The following is a 25,264-nucleotide window of genomic DNA, read 5'->3' as shown; positions in this document are numbered from 1 at the left end:
ACTACATGATTCCATATGTGTTATTTAATAGTTTTGATGTCTTCACTATTATTCTACAATGTAGAAAATAGTAAAAATACTGTATGTGTCAGAGACAGGATGTGTGAGCATGTGTAGTATGTGTGGGTGTACTGCACATGTGTGTTGTGTTCCTGTGTGTGTGTGTGTGTGTGTGTGTGTGTGTGTGTGTGTGTGTGTGTGTGTGTGTGTGTGTGTGTGTGTGTGTGTGTGTGTGTGTGTGTGTGTGTGTGTGTGTGTGTGTGTGTGTGTGTGTCCATGCGTTATGTGTGAGTGTGTGTACAGACCCTGGCGAGGATACAATACTCACTAACTGGCTGCACAGTAGAAAACTTGACATGGCAACATTAGGTGCATACACCTTGTCCTCATGAATAGGGAACTATTGAACCAGTTTCACAACAAAAAGCTTTAAGCAAGGAGAGCATGAGCAAGCTGACACTACCATCATACACAAAACATTACGCTGGATTTCCATATCACACAATCGCTCTATTCACAAACAAATAGTAAACTGTGTGTTTACTCACTAAAACATGCAAGATCTGCCTTTGATTACATAATTTACAAAGTTTTCTGTTCCATTATTGGTTGTTGCATTGTTAAACGCATCGTGCATAAAAAAAGTGATTCCCAGGCTAAATCTACACTATAGTTGTGTCACGTTCTGACCTTTATTTCCTTTGTTTTGTCTTTATTTAGTATGGTCAGGGCGTGAGTTGGGGTGGGCAGTCTATGTGTGTTTTTCTATGTTTGGTTTCTGTTTCGGCCTAGTATGGTTCTCAATCAGAGGCAGGTGTCGTTAGTTGTCTCTGATTGAGAATCATACTTAAGTAGCCTGGGTTTCACTGTTGGTTTGTGGGTGTTTGTTTCCGTGTCAGTGTTTGTCGCCACACGGTACTGTTTCCGTGTCAGTGTTTGTCACCACATGGTACTGTTTCCGTGTCAGTGTTTGTCGCCACACGGTACTGTTTCCGTGTCAGTGTTTGTCGCCACACGGTACTGTTTCCGTGTCAGTGTTTGTCGCCACACGGTACTGTTTCCGTGTCAGTGTTTGTCACCACATGGTACTGTTTCCGTGTCAGTGTTTGTCACCACATGGTACTGTTTCCGTGTCAGTGTTTGTCACCACATGGTACTGTTTCCGTGTCAGTGTTTGTCACCACATGGTACTGTTTCCGTGTCAGTGTTTGTCACCACATGGTACTGTTTCCGTGTCAGTGTTTGTCACCACATGGTACTGTTTCCGTGTCAGTGTTTGTCACCACATGGTACTGTTTCCGTGTCAGTGTTTGTCGCCACACGGTACTGTTTCCGTGTCAGTGTTTGTCACCACATGGTACTGTTTCCGTGTCAGTGTTTGTCACCACATGGTACTGTTTCCGTGTCAGTGTTTGTCACCACATGGTACTGTTTCCGTGTCAGTGTTTGTCACCACATGGTACTGTTTCCGTGTCAGTGTTTGTCACCACATGGTACTGTTTCCGTGTCAGTGTTTGTCACCACATGGTACTGTTTCCGTGTCAGTGTTTGTCACCACACGGTACTGTTTCCGTGTCAGTGTTTGTCACCACACGGTACTGTTTCCGTGTCAGTGTTTGTCACCACACGGTACTGTTTCCGTGTCAGTGTTTGTCGCCACACGGTACTGTTTCCGTGTCAGTGTTTGTCACCACACGGTACTGTTTCCGTGTCAGTGTTTGTCGCCACACGGTACTGTTTCCGTGTCAGTGTTTGTCACCACACGGTACTGTTTCCGTGTCAGTGTTTGTCGCCACACGGTACTGTTTCCGTGTCAGTGTTTGTCACCACATGGTACTGTTTCCGTGTCAGTGTTTGTCGCCACACGGTACTGTTTCCGTGTCAGTGTTTGTCACCACACGGTACTGTTTCCGTGTCAGTGTTTGTCACCACACGGTACTGTTTCGGTTTTGTTTCTTCACGTTTCTTTTGTTATTTTTGTATTCAGTGCTTTCTGTGATTAAAGTTATGGACACTTAACACGCTGCATCTTGGTCCGATCCTTAGGAGATCTACTGTTACAAGTTGTTTACCAAGAAGGCAGTGGCCGAATGAATGTTGACTTAAATCTGCTTGAAAATCTATGGCAAGAACTGAAAATTTTCTTGAAGCTTTTGAAAATAATAATGGGCAAATGTTGCACAATCCAATTGTGGAAAAATCTTAGACACTAACCCAGAAAGACTCACAGCTGTAATCTTTGCCAAAGGTGCTTCGACAAAGTATTGACTCAGTGGTGTGAATACTTATGTAAAAAATATTTCTATATTGCATTTTCAATACATTTGCAAACATTTAAAAAAACATGTTTTCACTTTGTCACTATTGGGTATTGTGTGCAGATGGGTGAAACAAATAAATATATTTAATCCATTCAGAATTCAGGCTGTAACCCAACAAAATGTGGAAAAGTCAATGGGTAGGAATACTTTCTGAAGACAATGTACGCGATTAAATTAGTCTGTTTTCAACAAATCAACTGTTTTAGACTATTGTATTTTAACCAAGAAAGAGAAATAAACAAACAAAATTGTTTTTAACAAAGGCTTCAAGAAATCAGTGTTTTGAGAACAGGGTTTATAGTGTAATGGCTGGAGGTGGGTTCACCTCCCAGAGGATTATTTAGTTTATAGTTTTGACAGACCCCCACACACACACACACACACACACACGCACGCACGCACACACACACACACGCGCACACGCACACACACGCATGCACACACACACTTATTTTAATTTATTAGGTGGCTCTTAAGAGCCTTTGGGTTCATGAAGTGGCAGGCAAGTGGCAGTGATGGTGGTGGTGTGTACTCCTGCGTGGGTCGGTGCACTCATCTGTGAGATGTACGCCAACCCTAAGGTACTACCTGGGAACAGTGCTTTATGGCAGAGTGGCGGATTCTGGGAATCCACCTCTCACAGAGAGAGTGGAGATCTGGCCCATGTGGAACTGACAAAGAACTTATACCAATTCAAATGCACGCGGTAAACATGGCACTTCGCACACTATCGATACTTAAAATGTATGTTCTGATCCAAATCTGTGAGTTCTCTCACTGGTTTTAATATTTATACTACCATTTATAAATGAGGACATGTGTGCTCTTTTACTGGAGTTGGACAGTGGTGTACTTAAGATATTTGTAGCTGAAGTTTAGTATTCAAGGGTTTAGAGCACCGATCCAATTTCAGATTTGTAATTATGTCTATCATTTCTCTTAAGAGTTTTGTACTTGTCTAATGACTTTGTATTTTGCAGGTGTTTCTCAACAGTTTTTCATTCGTTACAGTGTTATGTCTAGAAGCAACGACGGCTCAGCCACAAGGTCACAGAACAGGACAGCCGAGTGTTGAAGAGCGTAGTGTAGCGAGTAAAAATCATCTGTCCTCGGTTGCAACACTCACTACTGAGTTTCAAACTGCCTCTGGAAGCAACGTCAGCACAAGAACTGTTCGTCGGGAGCTTCATGAAATGGGTTTCCATGCCAAGCATTGGCTGGGGCGGTGTCAAGCTCGAAAAAATTGGACTCTGGAGCAGTGGAAACATGTTCTCTGGAGTGATGAATCACCCTTTACTATCTAGCAGTCCAACGGACGAATCTGGGTTTAGTGGATGCCAGGAGAATGCTATCTGCCCCAATACCTAGTGCTACCTGTAACATTTGGTGGAGGAGGGATAATGGTCTGAGGCTGTTTTTCATGGTTTGGGCTAGGCCCCTTAGTTCCAGTGAAGGGAAATCTTAACGCCACAGCATACAATGACATTCTAGAAGAGCATGTTCTTCCAACTTTGAAGCAAAAGTTTGGGGAAGGCTTTTTCCTGTTTCAGCATGACAATGTCCCCGTTCACAACGCGAGGTTCATACATTAATGGGTTGTCGAGATTGGTGTGGAAGAACTTGACTGGCCTGCACAGAGCCCTGACCTCAACTCCATAGAATATCTTTGGGATGAATTTGAACGCCAACTGCGAGCTAGGCCCAATCGCCCAACATCGGTGACGTGACAAATGTGATGTTCAACGAGCAGTTGACCACATACTTTGTCCATGTAGTGTATATATATAAATAATGGGACTCTAAACATATTGTATCATTGTTGTGTCACCATCCTTTACCTCAAAATAATTTGAAGTACATACATAACTTTAAGTGACATATTTTGTCAGCATGACTGAACTGTCCATTGATCAGCAAAGCAATTGATAAAACAGGACCATGTTTGAAACACAAGTGGTTCTGAGCTTATGTCAATATTACACAGGTAAGCTAACAGTTACAGAAATCAGGAATGTAGACAGGCTCTATCTACCTGTATCTGAGCTACTGTGTCCAACAAACCACCACCTGTTGTTATGTTGGGCACCTACTGACCAATGATAAAAATAAAATGACCAATGCTAAAGAAATTATTGTACATATATTGCTAAAATAAAGAAATACATTCATACACCACATTACTACAAGACAAAACAACTCAATCAAGCCTGATGGTCTTGTAAGTATAATAGTGAAGCTTGCTTTAATTTAATAAAATAAGCATGAAAAGGTAGTGTAATGGAATAATACTGTGGTGTGTGAAGAATCTAATACTTTATCTTGTATGCAGTACACCTCACATTATTGTGGAAGCACCTCCTCTAAGAGCATGAATTAGTCTATTTGAGAAGGTTTTCATCGTAAGCAACCTGCATACACATATTTTGAAGTACAATACCACAATAGCTACTGTAGTAGGTCAAAGTTGTGTCCTGGAAACCTTGGTAGAGCCTGGGTAGAATAGGCATTGTGATGCTCATGTGAATTTCCTTTATTTTTCGGCTTCAGATTATGCCTATTCTCACTTAAAACGTATTATTTTAAGACATTTAAATTCCAGAAACTCTCATTTATTATACACCACTCACTCGTGATGTCTAAGAAAGGCATAAAACTTGTAACCAATGGACAAAAAAAGATACATACTGTATCTCGTTGCCAATTTTGAAGCAGGACTACTGAATCTCATTCTCTCCATCAGTACAGGGAGCAGCCGAGCATATTTGCATGACACAGCTGGCTGTGCTAATGCTAAATGAAAAAGACACATTCGCAGCACTTGTCTCTGGGGTTTTATTGGTCTAGCTTTGGACGGCAGAGAGATCATAGAAAGCATACTGCTGTTCAACATCATTCTTTGTTTCTCGTGCACCACGTTCCTCTGAGACAAATACAGCTGAGCAGAGAAGCCAACTTTCTCTCCACCAAGGCAGTATCCCATGGTAATTAACGCGAGAGGAGGGATGGTCGTAACTCTGTCCCGTTACCTGTCTCATACGTCCCAGAGTAGGCTGAGCGGAGACGAAGCAAGGCTGTACCAAAACTCTTAGAGGCCTTCCATCCTTTCCTCCCCTTCATCCGTTGCTTTATATCCTTTCCTTACGTTTACCTCTGATATGCTGAAATTACTGCACTGGTTAAACTCCTATGAGTAAGGCCCTAAACATGTTGCTTGTTAAAGCAGGGAGGGTAAGTAGCCATGGACAAAGGTGTCGGCTGAACAAAGAGATGAAAATATCAAAAGGGAGCCCTTGTTGGCTGGAGCCCTGTGTATCTGCTGATCTGACAGCTTTGTACTCACTGGAGGCTCCTGAAGAGAGATGGAGAAAAGAGATGGAAGAGGAAAGTGGATGAGAGAAGCAGGGGAGATGAGCAGAGGAAAGGGTGAGGGAGATATGCAGGAGACAAGGAGCAGGGTAGAGGAGGGCAGAGAGAAGCTGAGGAGAAAAGCAAGGATAAAAGTAGGGGAAGGCGGTGAGGACTGGAGAAGAACAGGAAAAGGAGCAAGGGAATGGTCAAGGAGAGGAGGAGAGGTGCAGAGGAGAGGAGAGGAGGAAAGAAAAGCGGGGGTGAGGTGTGACGGTGTTGGACTGGTTTCATCCAGGCCTATTGTGGTGAAAAAGAGAACAGATGGCCTGATTGTGTTACTGTACTGCATCAGCCTCACCTGTGTGTACTAATCCCCCAGGCCTGATTAGAAGGCTTGGGAAAGAATGGGGAATAAATAAAAGACAAAAGGGAGCGGGAGGTTGTTACCATACTGCAGTGCCTTCTGCATTTAACTATCGCTCCATGTTTTCAGTAATTGGCATGGCATGCAATATTTTTGAGAAGTGGTTGAAACAACAGAGCTAGTTAGCATATTTCATTTTAGATCAATGGCCTTGCATGGCTCATGCCTAATTAGAAAACATGTTTTGAGGAAACAAGTTTCAAATAATCTGTCACAGCAAAAATTCACTTTAGCTTGATGCCTAAAAAGACAGACTTTTGTTTTGCCCAAGCAATATGGCCCTATTAGCACAATAGATGCTAATTTTCTCTTTTTAATAAGTCCACATTTTTACTGTGGCATTTGAGGGTTAGCGAGCAAGTGAGAAAGCATCCAGCCGAAACATTGAGTAAATGACTTGATGACTATTACAATCACTTTCATATAGAGGCCTTCTAGGTATATCGACTGCTGGGAGCAAATGAGCACCAATTCCAGGCTGAAAGCTCGCTGAAAGACAGAGCGAGAGAGTGATCTTGAGTGAGAGAAAGGGATAGAAAGAGAGAGGCAGTGAGAGACGGAAGAAGACGGGGGAGGGAGGGAGGGCTGAGAAAGAGACTGAGAACAAGAGGGAGGAAGACAGTCAGAGAGAAAAAAGAGAAGATCATATGAAAGGGGAGATAGAGACCTACATCAATGTGAGATTTGAAGACATTGTAATGATAAAGATACACTTTTCTCAGTCAGCTATCCACTGGGGTTCAAGTGAGAGTAAAGGCTCAGTCCGGACAGGGAGGGATTAGACTCTACAGGTGCAATACCATCCACTTATCATCCTGCTAGTGAGTGTGTGTGACTTTAACAGAGGGACAAATCGAACTCACACATACTGTTTAAGACTGAGAACCACAGCAAGAGTCACATTCACAGACTACCTCAAGCTTGGTGCCCTGTGAACCCTAAAGAGAGAAGGCAATCAACTGCCTTGTTTATAAAGCAGATTCCATTCAATCTGCTCAGGGCTGAACTTGAGAGCAGACACATGCAATCACACATAGTGATATGTGACATAACTGGAAGTGTACACAATAACAGTACAAGATGATCATCAAACAGGCAAAGCGTCAATACAGGACTAAGATTGAATCCTACTATACCGGCTCTGACTCGTCGGATATGGCAAAGCATACAAAGGGGTACCCAGCTGCGAGCTGCCCAGTGACGCCAGCATACCAGACGAGCATACCAGATGCTCGCTTCGACGCAAGTCACACTGACGCATGCATGAGAGCACCAGCTGTTCCGGACGTCCCTGTGATCACGCTCTCAGTAGCCGATGTGGGCAAGACCTTTAAACAGGTCAACATTGACAAGGCCGCGGGCCAGATGGATACCATGGGGTCTACTGGCAACTGGCAAGTGTCTTCACTGACATTTTCAATGTCACCCTGACCGAGTCTGTAATACCTACATGTTTCAAGCAGACAACCATAGTCCCTGTGCCCAAGAATGCGAAGGTAACCTGCCTAAATTACTTCCGCCCCGTAGTACTCACGTCAGTACCCATGAAGTGCTTTGAAAAGGCTGGTCATTGCTCACATCAACACCATCATGCCAGAAACCCTAGACCCACTTCAATTCGCATACTGCTCCAAAAGATCCACAGATGACGCAATCTCAATCGCACTCCACACTGCCCTTTCCCACCTGGACAAAAGGAACACTTATGTGAGAATGCTGTTCATTGACTACAGCTCAGCATTCAAAATCATAGTGCCCACAAAGCTCATCACTAAGCAAAGGACCCTGGGACTAAACACCTCCCTATGCAACTGGATCATGGCCGCCCGCACGGCAAGTGGTTCCGGAGCACCAAGTCTAGGTCCAAAAGGCTCCTTAAAAGCTTCTACCCCTAAGCCATAAGACTGCTAATAAATTGGCCACCCAGAGTATTTACATTGACCCCCCCACTTTGTTTTTACAGTGCTGCTACTCGCTGTTTATTATCTATGCATAGTCACTTTACCCCTACCTACATGTACAAATGACCTCGACTAACCTGTACTCCCACATATTGACTCACTACCGGTACCCCCTGTATATAGCCTCGTTATTGTTATGTAATTTTGTGTGTTACCTTTTACTTTAGTTTATTTAGTAAATCTTTTCTTTAGTTTATTTAGTAAATCTTTTCTTAACTATTTCTTGAACTGCATTGTTGGTTAAGGGCTTATAAGTAAGCATTTCACGGTAAGGTCAATACCTGTTCTATTCGGCGCATGTGACAAATAAAATTTGATTTTATTTGAGATGAGGTAATGTCCCAAAGGTAATGGTGAGAGACAGCTGAGCCTCCAGCCCTGCATATTGGTCTAATGGAGCAATCCACAATGACTGCATGAGAAGAAAAAAAGAGTTAAAGAGATCAAATTTGTTCCTGGGAGAAATTACATGTTTTCCTGAAACTGAACCAACAGAGTTTAGTGATCGGGAACACAAGATAGGATATTTTGAGATTGATGTTAAGAGATCAGATCAGAGTGAGTTTATTGAGTTGGGTCAGGTCAGACCAGGGTCACATCCGTTACTGTGGCTTCATTGGTTCGGGTAAGGTCAGACCAGGGTCACAACCCAGTTACTGTACAGTCGCCAGCTCATTCAAGGATCAACAGCAGTAATTAATAGACCTTTATCTTAGGGTGGACCATTGTTTGACATGGACCACCATGTGTCCATATACTCATTACAGTAATGTGGTGAAGATACTTTAAGTCTCCAAATAGACTAATAAGTATGACAACTTATTCCAGGAGAGCTATCCCTCACCACTCAGCTCCAGAAAATGTCAAAATGTGCAAAGAAGAGGCTATAAAAAAAAAAAAATTGAGTCGCACACTATACAAGCTCCCAGTAATTTATTGGGTAAACCACCGGCGCTTCGGCATCACTTTGCCTTCTTCAGGGTAATGTAATGAATGTTTGAACCAGAACCACCCATCAGACTGCAGGGTGTACTTTATGAGAGTCACTAGTCTAGAGAATGCCAAATTGTCTGGTGTATTTCATCATACAAGAAAAGGATCATAACATGTTATCACCAGGAGAAATCAGCACCTGCAAAGCCTTGCTTTGGGAATTCCCATTGGAGGTTCTCTTTCAAATACTAGTTGCAATGTATCAAATATGGGGATTCACTGGAGGCGGATCACTATGAAGATCTAATCACACAACGTCTGTCGGAGACAGACAAGTCAAGTGGCGAATGTGGTGAGTAAGAGCGCCACTCACCTGTCCTCTGGTAATTCTCACCTTTCTTGCTTGTGGAAGAATCGCTACGGCTCCTGAAGCTCTCCTGAGCATGACTAGAATCCTGTCTTCCTACTTAACTGTTCTCATGCGAACCGCAAGGTTCCCACAAAGGACCTTACCTCCTCTCGATACTGTTGAGTACTGACTGAAAGGAAAGTTTTTGTTTAAGTATAATTTATTTTCTACTTCTCAGTCTTCGGTGTTAGCTAGCATTACACGGCTAGCTATCGAGACTTGATTAGCACACGCTGCAATGCTTAAGCTAACTTGGCTAGCTCGCTGGAAAGCAAGTAAACCACATTCATACTTGCACATATGTTAGTATTAGCTCCCTTTTCTCGTCTAGTCTAATCTACGTTCATTTGTTTGTGTTAACTTGACCTATCTGAAGCAGAACTCTGCCACCACACAGTTCCCTTCAGCTAGCACTGTGCTGGCTACAGCACACCTTAGCCACAAGGTAGCTGCCAGCTAGCCAACCCACACAAGCATCCCTACCTGCACACATCGTAGCATTGCTAGCTCTCTTTTCTCGTCTAGTTAACCTACGTTCACTCGTTGTGTTAGTTAGATCGACTGGTTTAGCCTCACGGCTTCTCCTTTGAGGTACTTTACCAACCCGAAGTCGAGTCCCCTTCGGGTAGCACTGTGCTAGCTACAGCACACCTTAGCCACAAGGTAGCTGCTGGCTAGTTAATGTCTTACAAGCCTCGTGGCTATAGCGTTCACTTTGTGCTCACGCTAGCTAGTTATTAGCCTTTTGGGTTTTTTCCTAACTAGCTTACGCCTATTTAGAGCCTTCCACATGTGGCTCCATGATTGCGAGGAAGGATTTTCACCTACATCAACTGCTCGACAACCCTGAGTCCTACGAGCACTGCAAAATGCTGACTAGAGCGGGTTTTGAGGCTCAAAGAAAAGGAGGGCTTTCTCCTCTGTTAAAAAAATAATTGGGTTCCCCAGAGTCCCTTCTACACACCTAGTGTATGGTAACAGGTGGTGCGTTTTTGAGAAGTAGTGTTACCAAGTACAGATCATTCCTTACCTATCTATCGAAGGTTTTATGCTTTCTGCAGGTCCTTTTTGAACAGGGGGATGTTTTTTTCTCCACTGTTTAGCCTCTATATCGGCCTGCTATAGGTTTCGACAATAACACAGCAGGAACTTCCTCTGTTATGTCGTTTCATGAAGGGAGCATATTGTTTCTGCTCAGTATCCAAGCCCTTAGCCCCATCTTCGGACCGGTCAATTGTGCTTGAGGATATTTCACTGCAGTCTTTTTTGATATGAAAAGCATGGAGATAATATCTTTCCTGAGAGGCACAGCGGTCTAAGGCACTACACCTCAGTGCTAGATGTGTCACTACAGATTCTGGCTTGATCCCGCGCTGTATCACAACCGGCTGTGATTGGGCAGCGCACAATTGGCCCAGTGTCGTCTGGGTTAGGGGAGGGTTTGGCTGGGGTAGGCTGTCATTGGAAAAAATCTCTCCTTCTTACTGTCTTACTAATGGCCCTTACGTCTGCAAAGCGAGGGAATGAGCTGCACGTAGTGTTCACCATTCATGCCTACAACAGCCCCAGGGTTATCCAAGGTGACCTTGTTACATAACACTGCCTTCATGCCTAAGGTCAATAAATATTTAATGTCTCACCTTAGAGATTGTGGCTTTCTACCCGCCGTCCTTCACCTCTACGGAAGAAGAGCGTCTCCATCGCTTATGTCCAGTACGCGCGTCGCGCATTTACTTGGATGTGAGAGTTTTACACAAGGGCGACCAACTCTTAGTTTCTTGGGCACCTACTGTACCTCCCTGCAAGGGAAGGTCCCTCTCTCGTCAACGGATAGCGGAAACTATTATATGTACTTATAATAGCAAAGGTTTACAGCCCCCGGAGAGCCTGAGAGCTCATTCCATCATAGGTATGGCTACCTCTTGGGCACCGTTTACAGGCATCTCTTTATATGAGATTTGCGATGCGACATGTCGGGCCGCTCCTCATTAATTTATGTGGTTTTACCGACTGGAAGTCACTGCACCTCTGTTGGCGCATACTGTCCTCAGTGTCGGAGCCTCTGGGGGGTAATTCTGTTGGTACTATCATGGCTTCGGAGAGCATGTCGGAGACACGGGAGTTGGCCATATTCCCACAAGTATTTGAAAGAGAACTTAATGTTACTTTCATAACCCTGGTTCTCTGATAATATGAGTGAGATGCATGCCCCTGCTCACAAGAAGAGCACAAGGAATAGAGGCATGATTAGTGATCTGTCCCTAGCGAATCCCCATATGTGATATATTTCACTTATTTTATCAAAGATCCGGGGTTACGAAAGTAATATCACGTGTGGTGGTGTGACCTGGATAACTTTGTTGTTTATAAAAACTCACAGGCAACTAGTAAAGCTCAAACCAAGTTTATTCACCCACTGGGTCAAACAGCTGCATAAGACAAAGACATATTCACACAAGCACTGGTATTTAAACCTTCCTCCTATGCTGAGTCTCCTCCTTACACATCTGAACAGCCAATACATCTCTGTTGCTAGACAGGAATTTAGTGATGTCTGTTCTTTCTCACTTCATCTGACCTGACCTCTGCCCAAATTCCTCACTTCTCCCCAACTCACGGCTGTCCTGTTGACTTGTACCAGACTGTTGCCCTTCTCCATTCCATAGGATACTGGATGTCTAACCATAACACGTTCTGACTGAATGTAAACGAGTCAATGAAAACATTCCTTGCAAGAAGATGAATTAGAGTTAAATTTTTATGAACATACTTAAAATTGATACTTACAATGCAGATTCCTTCACACTCAGTGTCAATTTTCAGACTTACAAGTTGACAGTCCCTGTGGATAATGCAGAGACAGAGAGTCAGTGAAATTATTCACACAAGATGAAGAATAAATAAATAAGGGGTTCATGTTCATGAATAGATTTTAACTTAATTGGGAACCAGCTAGCTAAATTATACAAAAAACAACTTACAGTGCCTTGCGAAAGTATTCGGCCCCCTTGAACTTTGCGACCTTTTGCCACATTTCAGGCTTCAAACATAAAGATATAAAACTGTATTTTTTTGTGAAGAATCAACAACAAGTGGGACACAATCATGAAGTGGAACGACATTTATTGGATATTTCAAACTTTTTTAACAAATCAAAAACTGAAAAATTGGGCGTGCAAAATTATTCAGCCCCCTTAAGTTAATACTTCGTAGCGCCACCTTTTGCTGCGATTACAGCTGTAAGTCGCATGGGGTATGTCTCTATCAGTTTTGCACATCGAGAGACTGACATTTTTTCCCATTCCTCCTTGCAAAACAGCTCGAGCTCAGTGAGGTTGGATGGAGAGCATTTGTGAACAGCAGTTTTCAGTTCTTTCCACAGATTCTCGATTGGATTCAGGTCTGGACATTGACTTGGCCATTCTAACACCTGGATATGTTTATTTTTGAACCATTCCATTGTAGATTTTGCTTTATGTTGTCTTGTTGGAAGACAAATCTCCGTCCCAGTCTCAGGTCTTTTGCAGACTCCATCAGGTTTTCTTCCAGAATGGTCCTGTATTTGGCTCCATCCATCTCCCCATCAATTGTAACCATCTTCCCTGTCCCTGCTGAAGAAAAGCAGGCCCAAACCATGATGCTGCCACCACCATGTTTGACAGTGGGGATGGTGTGTTCAGGGTGATGAGCTGTGTTGCTTTTACGCCAAACATAACATTTTGTATTGTTGCCAAAAAGTTCAATTTTGGTTTCATCTGACCAGAGCACCTTCTTCAACATGTTTGGTGTGTCTCCCAGGTGGCTTGTGGCAAACTTTAAACAACACTTTTTATGGATATCTTTAAGAAATGGCTTTCTTCTTGCCACTCTTCCATAAAGGCCAGATTTGTGCAATATACGACTGATTGTTGTCCTATGGACAGAGTCTCCCACCTCAGCTGTAGATCTCTGCAGTTCATCCAGAGTGATCATGGGCCTCTTGGCTGCATCTGTGATCAGTCTTTTCCTTGTATGAGCTGAAAGTTTAGAGGGACGGCCAGGTCTTGGTAGATTTGCAGTGGTCTGATACTCCTTCCATTTCAATATTATCGATTGCACAGTGCTCCTTGGGATGTTTAAAGCTTGGGAAATCTTTTTGTATCCAAATCCGGCTTTAAACTTCTTCACAACAGTATCTCGGACCTGCCTGGTGTGTTCCTTGTTCTTCATGATGCTCTCTGCGCTTTTAACGGACCTCTGAGACTATCACAGTGCAGGTGCATTTATACGGAGACTTGATTACACACAGGTGGATTGTATTTATCATCATTAGTCATTTAGGTCAACATTGGATCATTCAGAGATCCTCACTGAACTTCTGGAGAGAGTTTGCTGCACTGAAAGTAAAGGGGCTGAATAATTTTGCACGCCCAATTTTTCAGTTTTTGATTTGTTAAAAAAGTTTGAAATATCCAATAAATGTCGTTCCACTTCATGATTGTGTCCCACTTGTTGTTGATTCTTCACAAAAAAATACAGTTTTATATATTTATGTTTGAAGCCTGAAATGTGGCAAAAAGTCGCAAAGTTCAAGGTGGCCGAATACTTCCACAAGGCACTGTATATTGGATTGGTCTGTCCATAGGCAGCTGAGGCTCAAGACCAGAAGGATCCACTGCAGGGGGGGAAAATAGGAATATATTTTGCTAAAAATAATCTAGCTAGCTAGCCAGTTCTAACAGACAATCGACCCTTACTAAAGCTAGCTAAATTAGCTAGCTAGCTAGCTAGCTTTCAACACATTGCTTGGCTAACCAAGACCATTTAACAATTATTTTATATTTTGTTACATTAAAATAATTCTACTGAACTCTACTTAACTTTCATTTTCAAAAACAAATCTTACCTTGGTCAGCTAGCTGTATTAACAATCTCAATGAAAACTCTTGCTTGCAGTTGATGAAATTATCTTCTTCCTCTGTCACTCACCGGGTTAAAAACATATTTTAAATCAATGTTTTAAATATATAATCAAAAACATCCCTGTTTACATCCCTGTTAGTAAGCAATTATCATTAACCAATATAACCCATCCACATAACAGGTGTGGCTAATAAAGAAGCTGATTAATCAGCATGATTATTACACAGGTGCACCTTCTGCTGGGGACAATAAAAGACCACTAAAATGTGCAGCTTTGTCACACAACACACTGCCACAGATGTCTCAAGTTTTGAGGAAGTGTGTAATTGGAATGCTGACTGCGTGTCCAGCTCTGGTGACTGAATGTCCACCAGAGCTGTTGCCAGAGAATTTAATGTTAATTTCTCTACCATAAGCCACCTCCAACGTCGTTTTAGAGAATTTGGCAATACATCAAACCGGCCTCACAACCGCAGACCACATGTAACCACGCTATAGCCCAGGACCTCCACATCCGGCTTCTTCACCTGCAGGATTGTCTGAGGAGGGGGAGGGAGGTGCTGAGGATTATTTCTGTCTGTATTTCTGTCTTTTTCCACATTTGTGGGGGAAAACTCATTCTGATTGGCTTGGCCTGGCTTCCCAGTGGGTGAACCTGGCTCCCAACTGGGTGGCCCTATGCCATCCCAGGCCCACCCCTGCCCAGTCATGTGAAATACATAGATTAGGGCCAAATGAATTTGTTTCAATTGATTGATTTTTTTCTATGAAGTGTAACTCAGTAAAATCTTTGAAATTGTATATTTTTGTTCTGTATATATTTTTGTTGGACATGTTTGCTCACCACCAACAGAGAACAACTTCCATTACACAATATTATCGATTTAAATGTGTCGCTACTTAAATACATCGCCTTCTCCAATATTCTCTGGCAAAAGCTCTGGTGGACATTCCTGCAGTCAGCATGCCAATTGCACTCTCCCTCAAAACTTGAGACATCTGTGGCATTGTGTTGTGTGACAAAACTGCACATGTTCAAAGGGGCTTTTATTGCCCCCAGCACAAGGTGCACAAGTGTAATGATCATGTTGTTTAATCAGCTTCTTGATATGCAAATTGGCAAATGAGAAACGCACACTAATAGGGTTATAAACAAAATTCTGCACAAAATTTGAGAGAAATAAGGTTTTTGTGCGTATGGTAAATTTATGGGATTTTTAAATCAGCTAATGGAACCAAACTTTACATGTTGCATTTATACTTATATTCCCTATATATATATATATACATACAGTCCCCGTACCATACATACAGTACCAGTACCAGTGGAAACACCTACTCATTCAAGGGTTTTTCTTTATTTTTACTGTTTTCTACATTGTAGAATAATAGTGAAGACATCAAAACTATGAAATAACACATATGGAGTCATGTACTATCCAAAAAGTGTTAAACAAGTCTAAATATATTTTATATTTGAGATTCTTCAAATTAGCCACCCTTTGCCTTTGACAGCTTTGCACACTCTTGGCATTCTCTCAACCAGCTTTCCATAGAATGATTTTCCAACAGTCTTGAAGGAGTTCCCACAAATGCTAAGCACTTGTAGGCTGCTTTTCCTTCACTCTGCAGTCCAACTCATTCCAAACCATCTCAATTGGATTGAGGTTGGGTGATTGTGGAGGCCAGGTCATCTGATGCAGCACTCCATCCCTCTCCTTCTTGGTCAAATAGGCCTTCCACAGCCTGGATGTGTGTTGTGTCATTGTCCTGTTGAAAAACAAATGATAGTCCCACTAAGTGCAAACCAGATTTCGCCATCACATCTGGTTTGCGCCAATAAAAAAAAAAGATTAAGATGGGCAAAAGAACACAGACACTGGACAGAGGAACTCTGCCTAGAAGGCCAGCATCCCAGAGTCGCCTCTTCACTGTTGATGTTGAGACTGATGTTTTGCGGGTACTATTTAATGAAGCTGCCAGTTGAGGACTTGTGAGGCGTCTGTTTCTCAAACACAACACTCTAATGTACTTGTCCTCTTGCTCAGTTGTGCACCGGGGCCTCCCACTCCTATTTCTATTCTGGTTAGGGCCAGTTTGCACTGTTCTGTGAAGGGAGTAGTACACAGTGGTGTACAAGATCTTCAGTTTCTTGGCAATTTCTCGCATGGAATAGCCTTCATTTCTAAGAACAATAATAGACTGACAAGTTTTAGAGGAAAGTCCTTTGTTTCTGGCCATTTTGAGCCTGTAATCGAACCCACAAATTCTGATGCTCCAGATACTCAACTAGCCTAAAGAATGCCAGTTTTATTGCTTCTTTAATCAGAACAACAGTTTTCAGCTGTGCTAACTTAATTGCAAAAGGGTTTTCTAATGATCAATTGGCCTTTTAAAATTATAAACTTGGATTAGCTAACACATCGTGCCATTGGAACACAGGAGTGTGTTCGAGTGCCGCCCGATCGTAGTGGGTGAAGTATGGTTTCAACATGTTGACATGACACAGCTGGGTTTTTATCCTACTCTCCGGTGTGGCGATGACGTAATCATCAGGGGGCAGTTACTCAGGCTTTGTAGATGAACACATACAAATGTAGCTTTCTGCGCATATAAAGTGAGGTCCAACCTACCATTTGGTACAAGGTGCAATGGTGGGTGAGTGACTTGGCATTTGTAATAAAGCACAAGGATGCATGATAAACAGAGTCCAGTCTGTAAGATGGAAGAGGCTGCATGCATATACAACAAGTCACCATATTCAATTACAGAGGGAAAAGTAACATGAACAAGCTTCTTTCTAGCCATAAGCGGGAAGCAAGCATTTTACAAAAATAAAAACCCAATTTCAATTTAAGCTTCCTCACAAGATTTTCCATACGAACTTTAAAGGACAACTTGTCATCCAACCATATACCTAGGTATTTGTAGAATTATACTTTTTCAATGGATTAGCCACCAGATGTGACAATGCTAACCTTCTCTGGCTGAGTGCAAGCTCAGGTAAAGGTCATGCATTTTTTGATTTTTTTTTGTACATACAAGACTAGTTTGAGACCATAAAGGGAGCCCTGCAGTGACTGAAAAGCTATTTACTGCCCCTTCACTGAGACCAATGTTACTGAGTCTAGCTAGCAACAATTCATGGTCAACTGAATCAAAAATCTTTGATAAAACAACAAACAGAGCAGCACAATGTTGCTTTTTATCAAGTGCATTTATGATGTCATTTGCCACTGCCATAGCTGCAGTTGTGGTGCTGTGCCTCGATCTAAAGCCAGACTGAACCCCGCTCAGTATGTTCTTTTCAATTAAGAAGGTTTTTAACTGTGAGTTCATTAGGGATTCATAGACTTTGGCCAGGACAGGGAGTTTGGAGATAGGATGATAGTTATTAGCATCTGAGGGATCTCCACCCTTTAGCAGTGGGAGTTCATGAGCTGATTTCCAAATGCTGGGTATGGAATTGTTCAACAGACTCAAGTTGTAAATGTGATCCACAGGTTCAGTAATAATAGCAGCTGCTACCTTTAAGAGGTAGGGATCCAGGTTATCTGGACCTGCAGATTTTTTAGTGTTTATTGCCATTAGTGCTTTAAAGACCTCAGCATAAGAAACAGGCTCAAAGTTAAAATGGTTCACGAGGGCCTATTTCATAAACTCAGCAACAACAACAAAAAATGTCCCTTTTTCAGGACCCTGTCTTTCAAAGATACTTCGTAAAAATCCAAATAACTTCACAGATCTTCATTGTAAATTGTTAAAACACTGTTTCCCATGCTTGTTCAATGAACCATAAACAATGAATGCACCTGTGGAACGGTCATTAAGACACTAACAGCTTAGAGACGGTAAGCAATTACGGTCACAGTTATGAAAATTTAGGACACTAAAGAGGCCTTTGTACTGACTCCGAAAAACACCAAAAGAAATATGCCCAGGGTCTCTGCTCATCTGCGTGAACGTGCTTTAGGCATGCTGCAAGGAGGCATGAGGACTGCAGATGTGGCCAGGGCAATAAATTGCAATATCAATACTGTGAGACGCCTAAAACAGCGCTACAAGGAGACAGAACGGACAGCTGATCATCCTCGCAGTGGCAGACCACGTGTAACAACACCTGCACAGGATCGGTACATCCGAACATCACTCCTGCGGGACATGTACAGGATGGCAACAACTGCCCGAGTTACACCAGGAACGCACAATCCCTCCATCAGTGCTCAGACTGTCCGCAATAGGATGAGAGAGGCTGGACTGAGGGCTTGTTGGCCTGTTGTAAGGCAGGTCCTCACCAGACATCACCGGCAACAATGTCGCTGATGGGCACAAACCCACCGTCGCTGGACCAGACAGGACTGGCAAAAAGTGCTCTTCACTGACGAGTCGCGGTTTTGTCTCACCAGGGGTGATGGTCGGATTCACGTTTATCGTCGAAGGAATGAGTGTTACACCGAGGCCTGTACTCTGGAGCGGGATTGATTTGGATGTGGAGGGTCCGTCATGGTCTGGGGCGGTGTGTCACAGCATCATCGGACTGAGCTTGTTGTCATTGCAGGCAATCTCAACGATGTGTGTTACAGGGAAAACATCCTCCTCCCTCATGTGGTACCCTTCCTGCAGGCTCATCCTGACATGACCCTCCAGCATGACAATGCCACCAGCCATACTGCTTGTTCTGTGTGTGAATTTCCTGCACGACAGGAATGTCAGTGTTCTGCCATGGCCAGCGAAGAGCCCGGATCTCAATCCCATTGAGCACGTCTGGGACCTGTTGGTTCGGAGGGTGAGGGCTAGGGCCATTCCCCCCAGAAATGTCCGGGAACTTGCAGGTGCCTTGGTGCAAGAGTGGGGTAACATCTCACATCAAGAACTGACAAATCTGATGCAGTCCATGAGGAGGAGATGCACTGCAGAACTTAATGCAGCTGGTGGCCACACCAGATACTGACTGTTACTTTTGATTTTGAACCCCCCCCCCCCCCCCCCTTTGTTCAGGGACACATTATTCCATTTCTGTTAGTCACATGTCTGTAGAACTTGTTCAGTTTATGTCTCAGTTGTTGAATCTTGTTATGTTCATTCAAATATTTACACATGTTAAGTTTGCTAAAAATATACGTAGTTGACCGTGAGAGGATGTTTCTTTTTCAGCTGAGTTTAGTTTACTGTAACAGAGCTGACATTAGAGGCCTGGGCACCACCATTATCAAACACTGAACCAGCAGATATGAAGTGTTTGTTAAAAACTGCTACAATATCGGCTTCATTCTTTACGTTTAAGAGGTTTTATAGACATTCCTAGGAAGACTCATAGCTGTAATCGATGCCAAAGGTATTTCTAACATGTATTGACTCAGAGAGATGAGTATGCATGCAACGACTATATTTTAGTTATTACATTTTTATAAATATTTTTAGTTAAATTGAATTTTTCTTCCACATTAGCATTACAGAGTATTTTGTGTAGACTTGACAAACAATGACAATTAAATCAATTTGAAAACCTCTTAAATGTGAAGTCCCCATATTTTTTTAAATTAAATTCAGTCTGGTATGAGAATGGTAGCCCCTATCTGCAAAAACAGGGTGTCTGTGGAAAGCTGACTATCTTGGCTATTGATCGATGCCTTCAAATCTTTGGAAATGACTTACTACCATATATGGGCATACGAATATATCAGGGCAGGCCAATAACCTCATTTCAAGATGACTGTTACCAACATTCCTTAGCGTTGTGAAGCATAAACGAAATAAACACGGAATATGTTGGTACACACTGAAAGCCGGGACTCCACAGATCATGAGGATGTCTTATATGTCTGCCTGTGACCAACTGTTATTGATCACCAGCCCCGAGGGTCAAAATGTTAATTTTACACAACATTTTCATCAAACAGCAAACATCTTACAAGGTAAGCTTCGATTTGGTCTGTGTTTGAGCTATAGGTATCAAATGAAACCTTAGGTGGTTAGGAACAAATCTAGCCTATTGACTATTGACTAAAATATGTTGCCAGCTTACGCGCTGCAGGCATCCCTATCCCCTGTATGTCCCCCGACACCACCACAATGTTTGAGAGAGGTTGGTGATGTAGAAATGTTGTTTTTATAGTGAACAATAACTTTTAGGCACATCCAGTGTGTAAAAACAATGTAATTACCACATTTGGAAACTTTGGAGAGGTTAAAAGTACACTTGAATGTACTCTGGATACCCCATAACACCACCACAATGTTTGAGTGAGGTTGATATGGTAGAAATGTTGTTTTAATACTGAACAAATAGCAAATATGTAATAGCACTGGAATTATCTAATTTACAGACATATACCACTTTGGAGAGGTATAGGGACACTTGGAAACTAGCACTTGCGAAAAGATAAACTCTGTGATCGCCATCTTGCTAGCTACTATTTTGTATTTTATTCAAGCGGTTAAAATAGTAACGTAGGCAGTGACGTAGTTCCTCTATGCCAAAAGAGTCCATCATTGAAACCAGACCCTAGTCACTGATTTTGCAAAGTGTCGGATTTACGAGACTACAGCGATGACCTTTTAACTCCTTTCTTTTTGTTGACGCCAAAATGGCGGATATTTCTTTGGCTAATTTGGGTTCTGAGCGCCGTTCTCAGATTATTGTTTTTCCATAAAGTTTTTTTGAAATCTGACACAGCGGTTGCATAGAGGATACGTTTATCTTTAATTCTGTGAATAACACGTGCATCTTTTATCAATGTTTATTGTGAGTAATTCTGCAAAATCACTGGATGTTTTGGAATCAAAACATTACTGCACGTAACGCGCCAATGTAAACTGAGATTTTTTATATATACAGTGGGGCAAAAAAGTATTTAGTCAGCCACCAATTGTGCAAGTTCTCCCAAAAGATGAGAGAGGCCTGTAATTGTCATCATAGGTACACTTAACTATGACAGACAAAATGAGAAAAAGAATCCAGAAAATCACATTGTAGGAAATTTAATGAGTCTATAGCACACAATATTTTACATAGAGCAGGTTTTTAAAGGACCGAAGAGTTTGGTCTGCTTTGTGTTTTCATTGTGAGAAAAGGTTGTAGGCAGGGAAATAATTGTTGTATTTTGAATGATACTGTAATTCCATCCAACAGAATATTTTTTATTTTACCAGGCAAGTCAGTAAGAACAAATTGTGATTTTCAATGTTGGCCTAGGAACAGTGGGTTAACTGCCTTGTTCAGGGACAGAATTACATATTTTTACCTTGTCAGCTTGGGGATTTGATCTGGCAACCTTTCAGTTACTAGTCCAATGCTCTAACCACTAGGCTACCTGCCGGCTCAGAATACAGTACTGTACTGTATTTTTGGAGCTAAAAAAATATTTTGACTACTAGTGAGGGCATGGTATTGTTGTTTCTGTCTCATTAACATACGTTGAGGAGTGCCTTGTAAGATGCTATATTTGTTGCACCCGTGAGTGAGAATGCTGTACCAATTTAACTCCTATGTGGTTATAGTGCCCCACCAATTAAACATGTTTAGGGGAAAGATTGGAGTAGCAGCAAGTCATGAACCTTAAATGGTTGAGCATTTTTGGTCTGTTATGTTGTGTAGTCGCTGCCAGTTTGGAAGCCTTTAAGGCCTTTAGAAGTGCAAGTGATATAAAACACAAAATATTAATTAATATGCTCTAATGTTTCTAAACACTTTACTTACCAGCCAACCTGCTTGCACCAATCCCTTGTAGTTACAGTAAAATACTGTGAATACTGTGAAATACAATCCCCTCCCCTCAACAAATGTAAATAATTCATCCATTCATTCATTCAATAATTCATTCATTCTGATTACGGTGGAATTTACTTTTTTACAGTATAATACAGTATGTTTTATGGCTTTAATACGCTATTTATATTGGGCTCCCGAGTGGGCTCCCATCTGGTGCAGTGGTCTAAGGCACTGCATCTCAGTCAAAGAGGCATCACTACAGTCCCTGGTTCAAATCCAGGCGATATCACATCTGCCTGTGATTGGGAGTCCCATAGGGCAGTGCACAATTGGCCCAGCTTCATATAGGTTTGGCTGGGGTAGGCCGTCATTGTAAATAAGTATTTGTTCTTAACTGACTTGCCTGGTTAAAAAATATATTAAAGTTGGTGTGCTGTAATATGAAATACAGAACTTTACTTGCTACTGTAAAAGTCACGATAACCACTTTACAGTGTACATACATTAGTCTTGTTAATGGTGTGACTGTAATGTCTCTTGGAGCTGGGCACAGAAACAACAACAAAGCAGCCACCTCACCACTCATTTTGTAAACAGCTAAGGGATGGGGCTGGAGAAATGTAACCCCTCTCAAATTCAAAAACAGAACTATGGATGAAAGGACTGACCAAACATTAGATCAAATGTATAGTTTTAACCATGTTTTGAGGATATACAGTGTTTGTTTACATTTACAGTGTTTACAAAGATAGGAATAAAACAAGCTTATATTTTGGATTCTGATGGGATTAGACAGCTAAAGTAATTTATAAGTTATACTCTTCAAGAATCAATGGGAATGCCTATATATCATTAATTTAATAGTATGGAGCAATTACAGATTTTCCATTTGAGGAAACTATGTGACAGAGCAACTGGTCACTGACTAGTTTTGCTGTATTGAAATATGCCTTTCCTGGATCTACTGTCTTTCCAACACCAGCAGCATCAGATGAGCGTTCGATTTGTGCATGTGTGTGGTTGGCTCGGTTCTAATAATGACTTATGTACCATTCCATGTCCATGTACCATATAGGGGCTCCCAACATATATATATGTTGTGAGTTTATTATCTACAGTGGTCTTACCTTCTGTTGTCGTCTTGCCATGTCGGTGGGTTGCTTGGCATTAAAAGGATAGGCAATGCAGCGCATCACAAAGACATAGAGCTGGAGCCTCTTCTTTCGCTCTTCCTCCTCCCTCTGCATCTTTTCCAGATCATCTTTCTCCTTCTCGCTGGCCGCCGAGGGGCTGGGGTTGGACGCACAAGCGCTGCTTCCCCGGCTCGAGGGCTGGAGCCCACCAGAACTGTCGGTGGTCCGGCTGGGTGACACCCGTGCTCCCCCGGTCTTTGGTGCCATCACCTCTTTGCCTTCTTCTTCCACTATCTCATCCGCTTCCTCTTCACTGGAAGATGGGTCCAACATATTGTTGGTCTTGTGTGGAGACTATCTAGACAGGGGAGAAAGCGTAGACCAATGTGTCTCAGTGCCACAGGAGGTTTTTTCGAAGAACGACTGCGTTCAGAGACAGGCTATCTGTGTTGCGTTGGCAACGCCAGTGGGGGAAAAAAGTAGAAAAAAATCCAGATAAACTATATTTAAAACAGGAAATGTCAGTTGAGGAGAGGAATTACGAATGCGCGCGACTGATGTTGAACGAGAGTAGCTCAAACTGTTCGCACAAAAAGTGACTGAATTCGAACGAAAGAAAATTGTAGTTGCTTAGGCTACGCGCTTTCAGCGTTTTAACTCTCCAGTCACCGTCGGGGATTTGCTAGGATGCTATCTATGAGAACGGGAAGGTGTCGGATGAAAGATAGAAAGAACGGACAACCATCGACTTTCACTTATTTTCCTGATGCGATTTGTCAATAGAAAACTATCGATGGCCGCATCCTGCTAAGCAACGCGCGGATTGGGAAGATACCACTGGAAAGTACCGGGAATTTACCGTCGTTCTGAATCAGAAAGCAAATTATAGCGGGGGGTGGGGGTGCAGTTGACGCTGTTGCTGCGGCAACCGATTCACTCCATCCACCTGATGATCTGAGACTCGGAGATGCATCTCCAACGGAGATTTCACCAAATAAGCCTATTTCAACATCATTATTTCTGTATTCAGATTTAAATCCGCCAATATCATTTATCCACGTTATCCATTTATCCCTAACACATGCAATAGTCAGGCTAGAAGTGCATGATTTCATTGACTATTAATTAAATGTTTTTTTGTTTATGATAGTGCCAATGTTGTATGGTAGCCTAGGCCTTATATAGCCTAGACTTGTCCCTTCTTATTAATAATTAATTATGTAGTCTAGGTAATAGGTTATGCATCAGAATTATTATTATGAATTTTTTTATGCATCAGAATTAATGCATCAATCATCAATACTGACAGTATAATATCTGTCCTGGAGCCTCTTTCCTTGGCTGGTCCTGAGATAATTCCAATCTAACACAGGATAGCTATAATTTCTGTTTAGAGAGGGTGTGGGTCTATATAGCCTACTTAATAAAAAATAAATAAAATAAAGTGCAGCCATCCCTCCAAAGACAGTGCCAACAATTTACCCTTATGGCCAAGGCTTCTGGGGCTTTTTACCGTAAATCACAGACAGTGTCACCAGCAACGCACCCCCACACCATCCCACCTCCTCATCTATGCTTCACCGTGGGAACCACACATGCTGAGATCATCCGTTCACCTACTCTGCATCTCACAAAGACACAGTGTTTGGAACCAAAAATCTCAAATTTGGACTCATCAGACCAAAGGACAGATTTCCACAGGTCTAATGTCCATTGCTTGTGTTTCTTTGGCCCAAGCAAGTCTCTTCTTCTCATTGGTGTCCTTTAGTAGTGGTTTCTTTGCAGCAATTCGACCATGAAGGCCTGATTCACGTAGTCTCCTCTGAACAGTTGATGTTGAGATGTGTCTGGTACTTGAACTCTGTGAAGCATTTATTTGGGCTGCAATTTCTGAGGCTGGTAACTCTAACACAGAACCCAAAACGTCTGTGCGCGTGCGCCATCGTGCATACATTTATTTTGTCCCCCCCACACCAAACGCGATCACGACACGCAGGTTAAAATATCAACACAAACTCTGAACCAATTACATTCATTTGGGGACAGGTCGAAAAGCATTAAACATGTATGGCAATTTAGCTAGCTAGCTTGCACATGCTAGATAATTTGTCCTATTTAGCTA

At 42.3% G+C, this 25,264-nt stretch overlaps 1 protein-coding gene across 18 annotated transcripts in view; it reads right to left on the bottom strand.

Annotated features, from left to right (window-relative positions):
- LOC109891016 (calcium-dependent secretion activator 1) overlaps positions 1–24,042 on the bottom strand; it is a 181,600-nt gene extending 157,558 nt beyond the window's left edge. For all 18 annotated transcript variants that reach the window (XM_031825030.1, XM_020483253.2, XM_031825017.1 and 15 more), the window contains exon 1: positions 23,137–24,042. In XM_031825030.1, the coding sequence (XP_031680890.1) occupies positions 23,137–23,475 (339 nt within the window). In that variant the 5' untranslated portion in view covers positions 23,476–24,042. The remainder of the gene's footprint in view (positions 1–23,136) is intronic.
- Positions 24,043–25,264: the final 1,222 nt, after the last annotated feature.

This window comes from Oncorhynchus kisutch, linkage group LG5, assembly GCF_002021735.2.
Source record: "Oncorhynchus kisutch isolate 150728-3 linkage group LG5, Okis_V2, whole genome shotgun sequence".
NCBI classification, from domain to species: domain Eukaryota; kingdom Metazoa; phylum Chordata; class Actinopteri; order Salmoniformes; family Salmonidae; genus Oncorhynchus; species Oncorhynchus kisutch.
The sequence above is the reverse complement of the archived record's forward strand: the minus strand, read 5'-3'. Positions and strand labels throughout refer to the sequence as shown.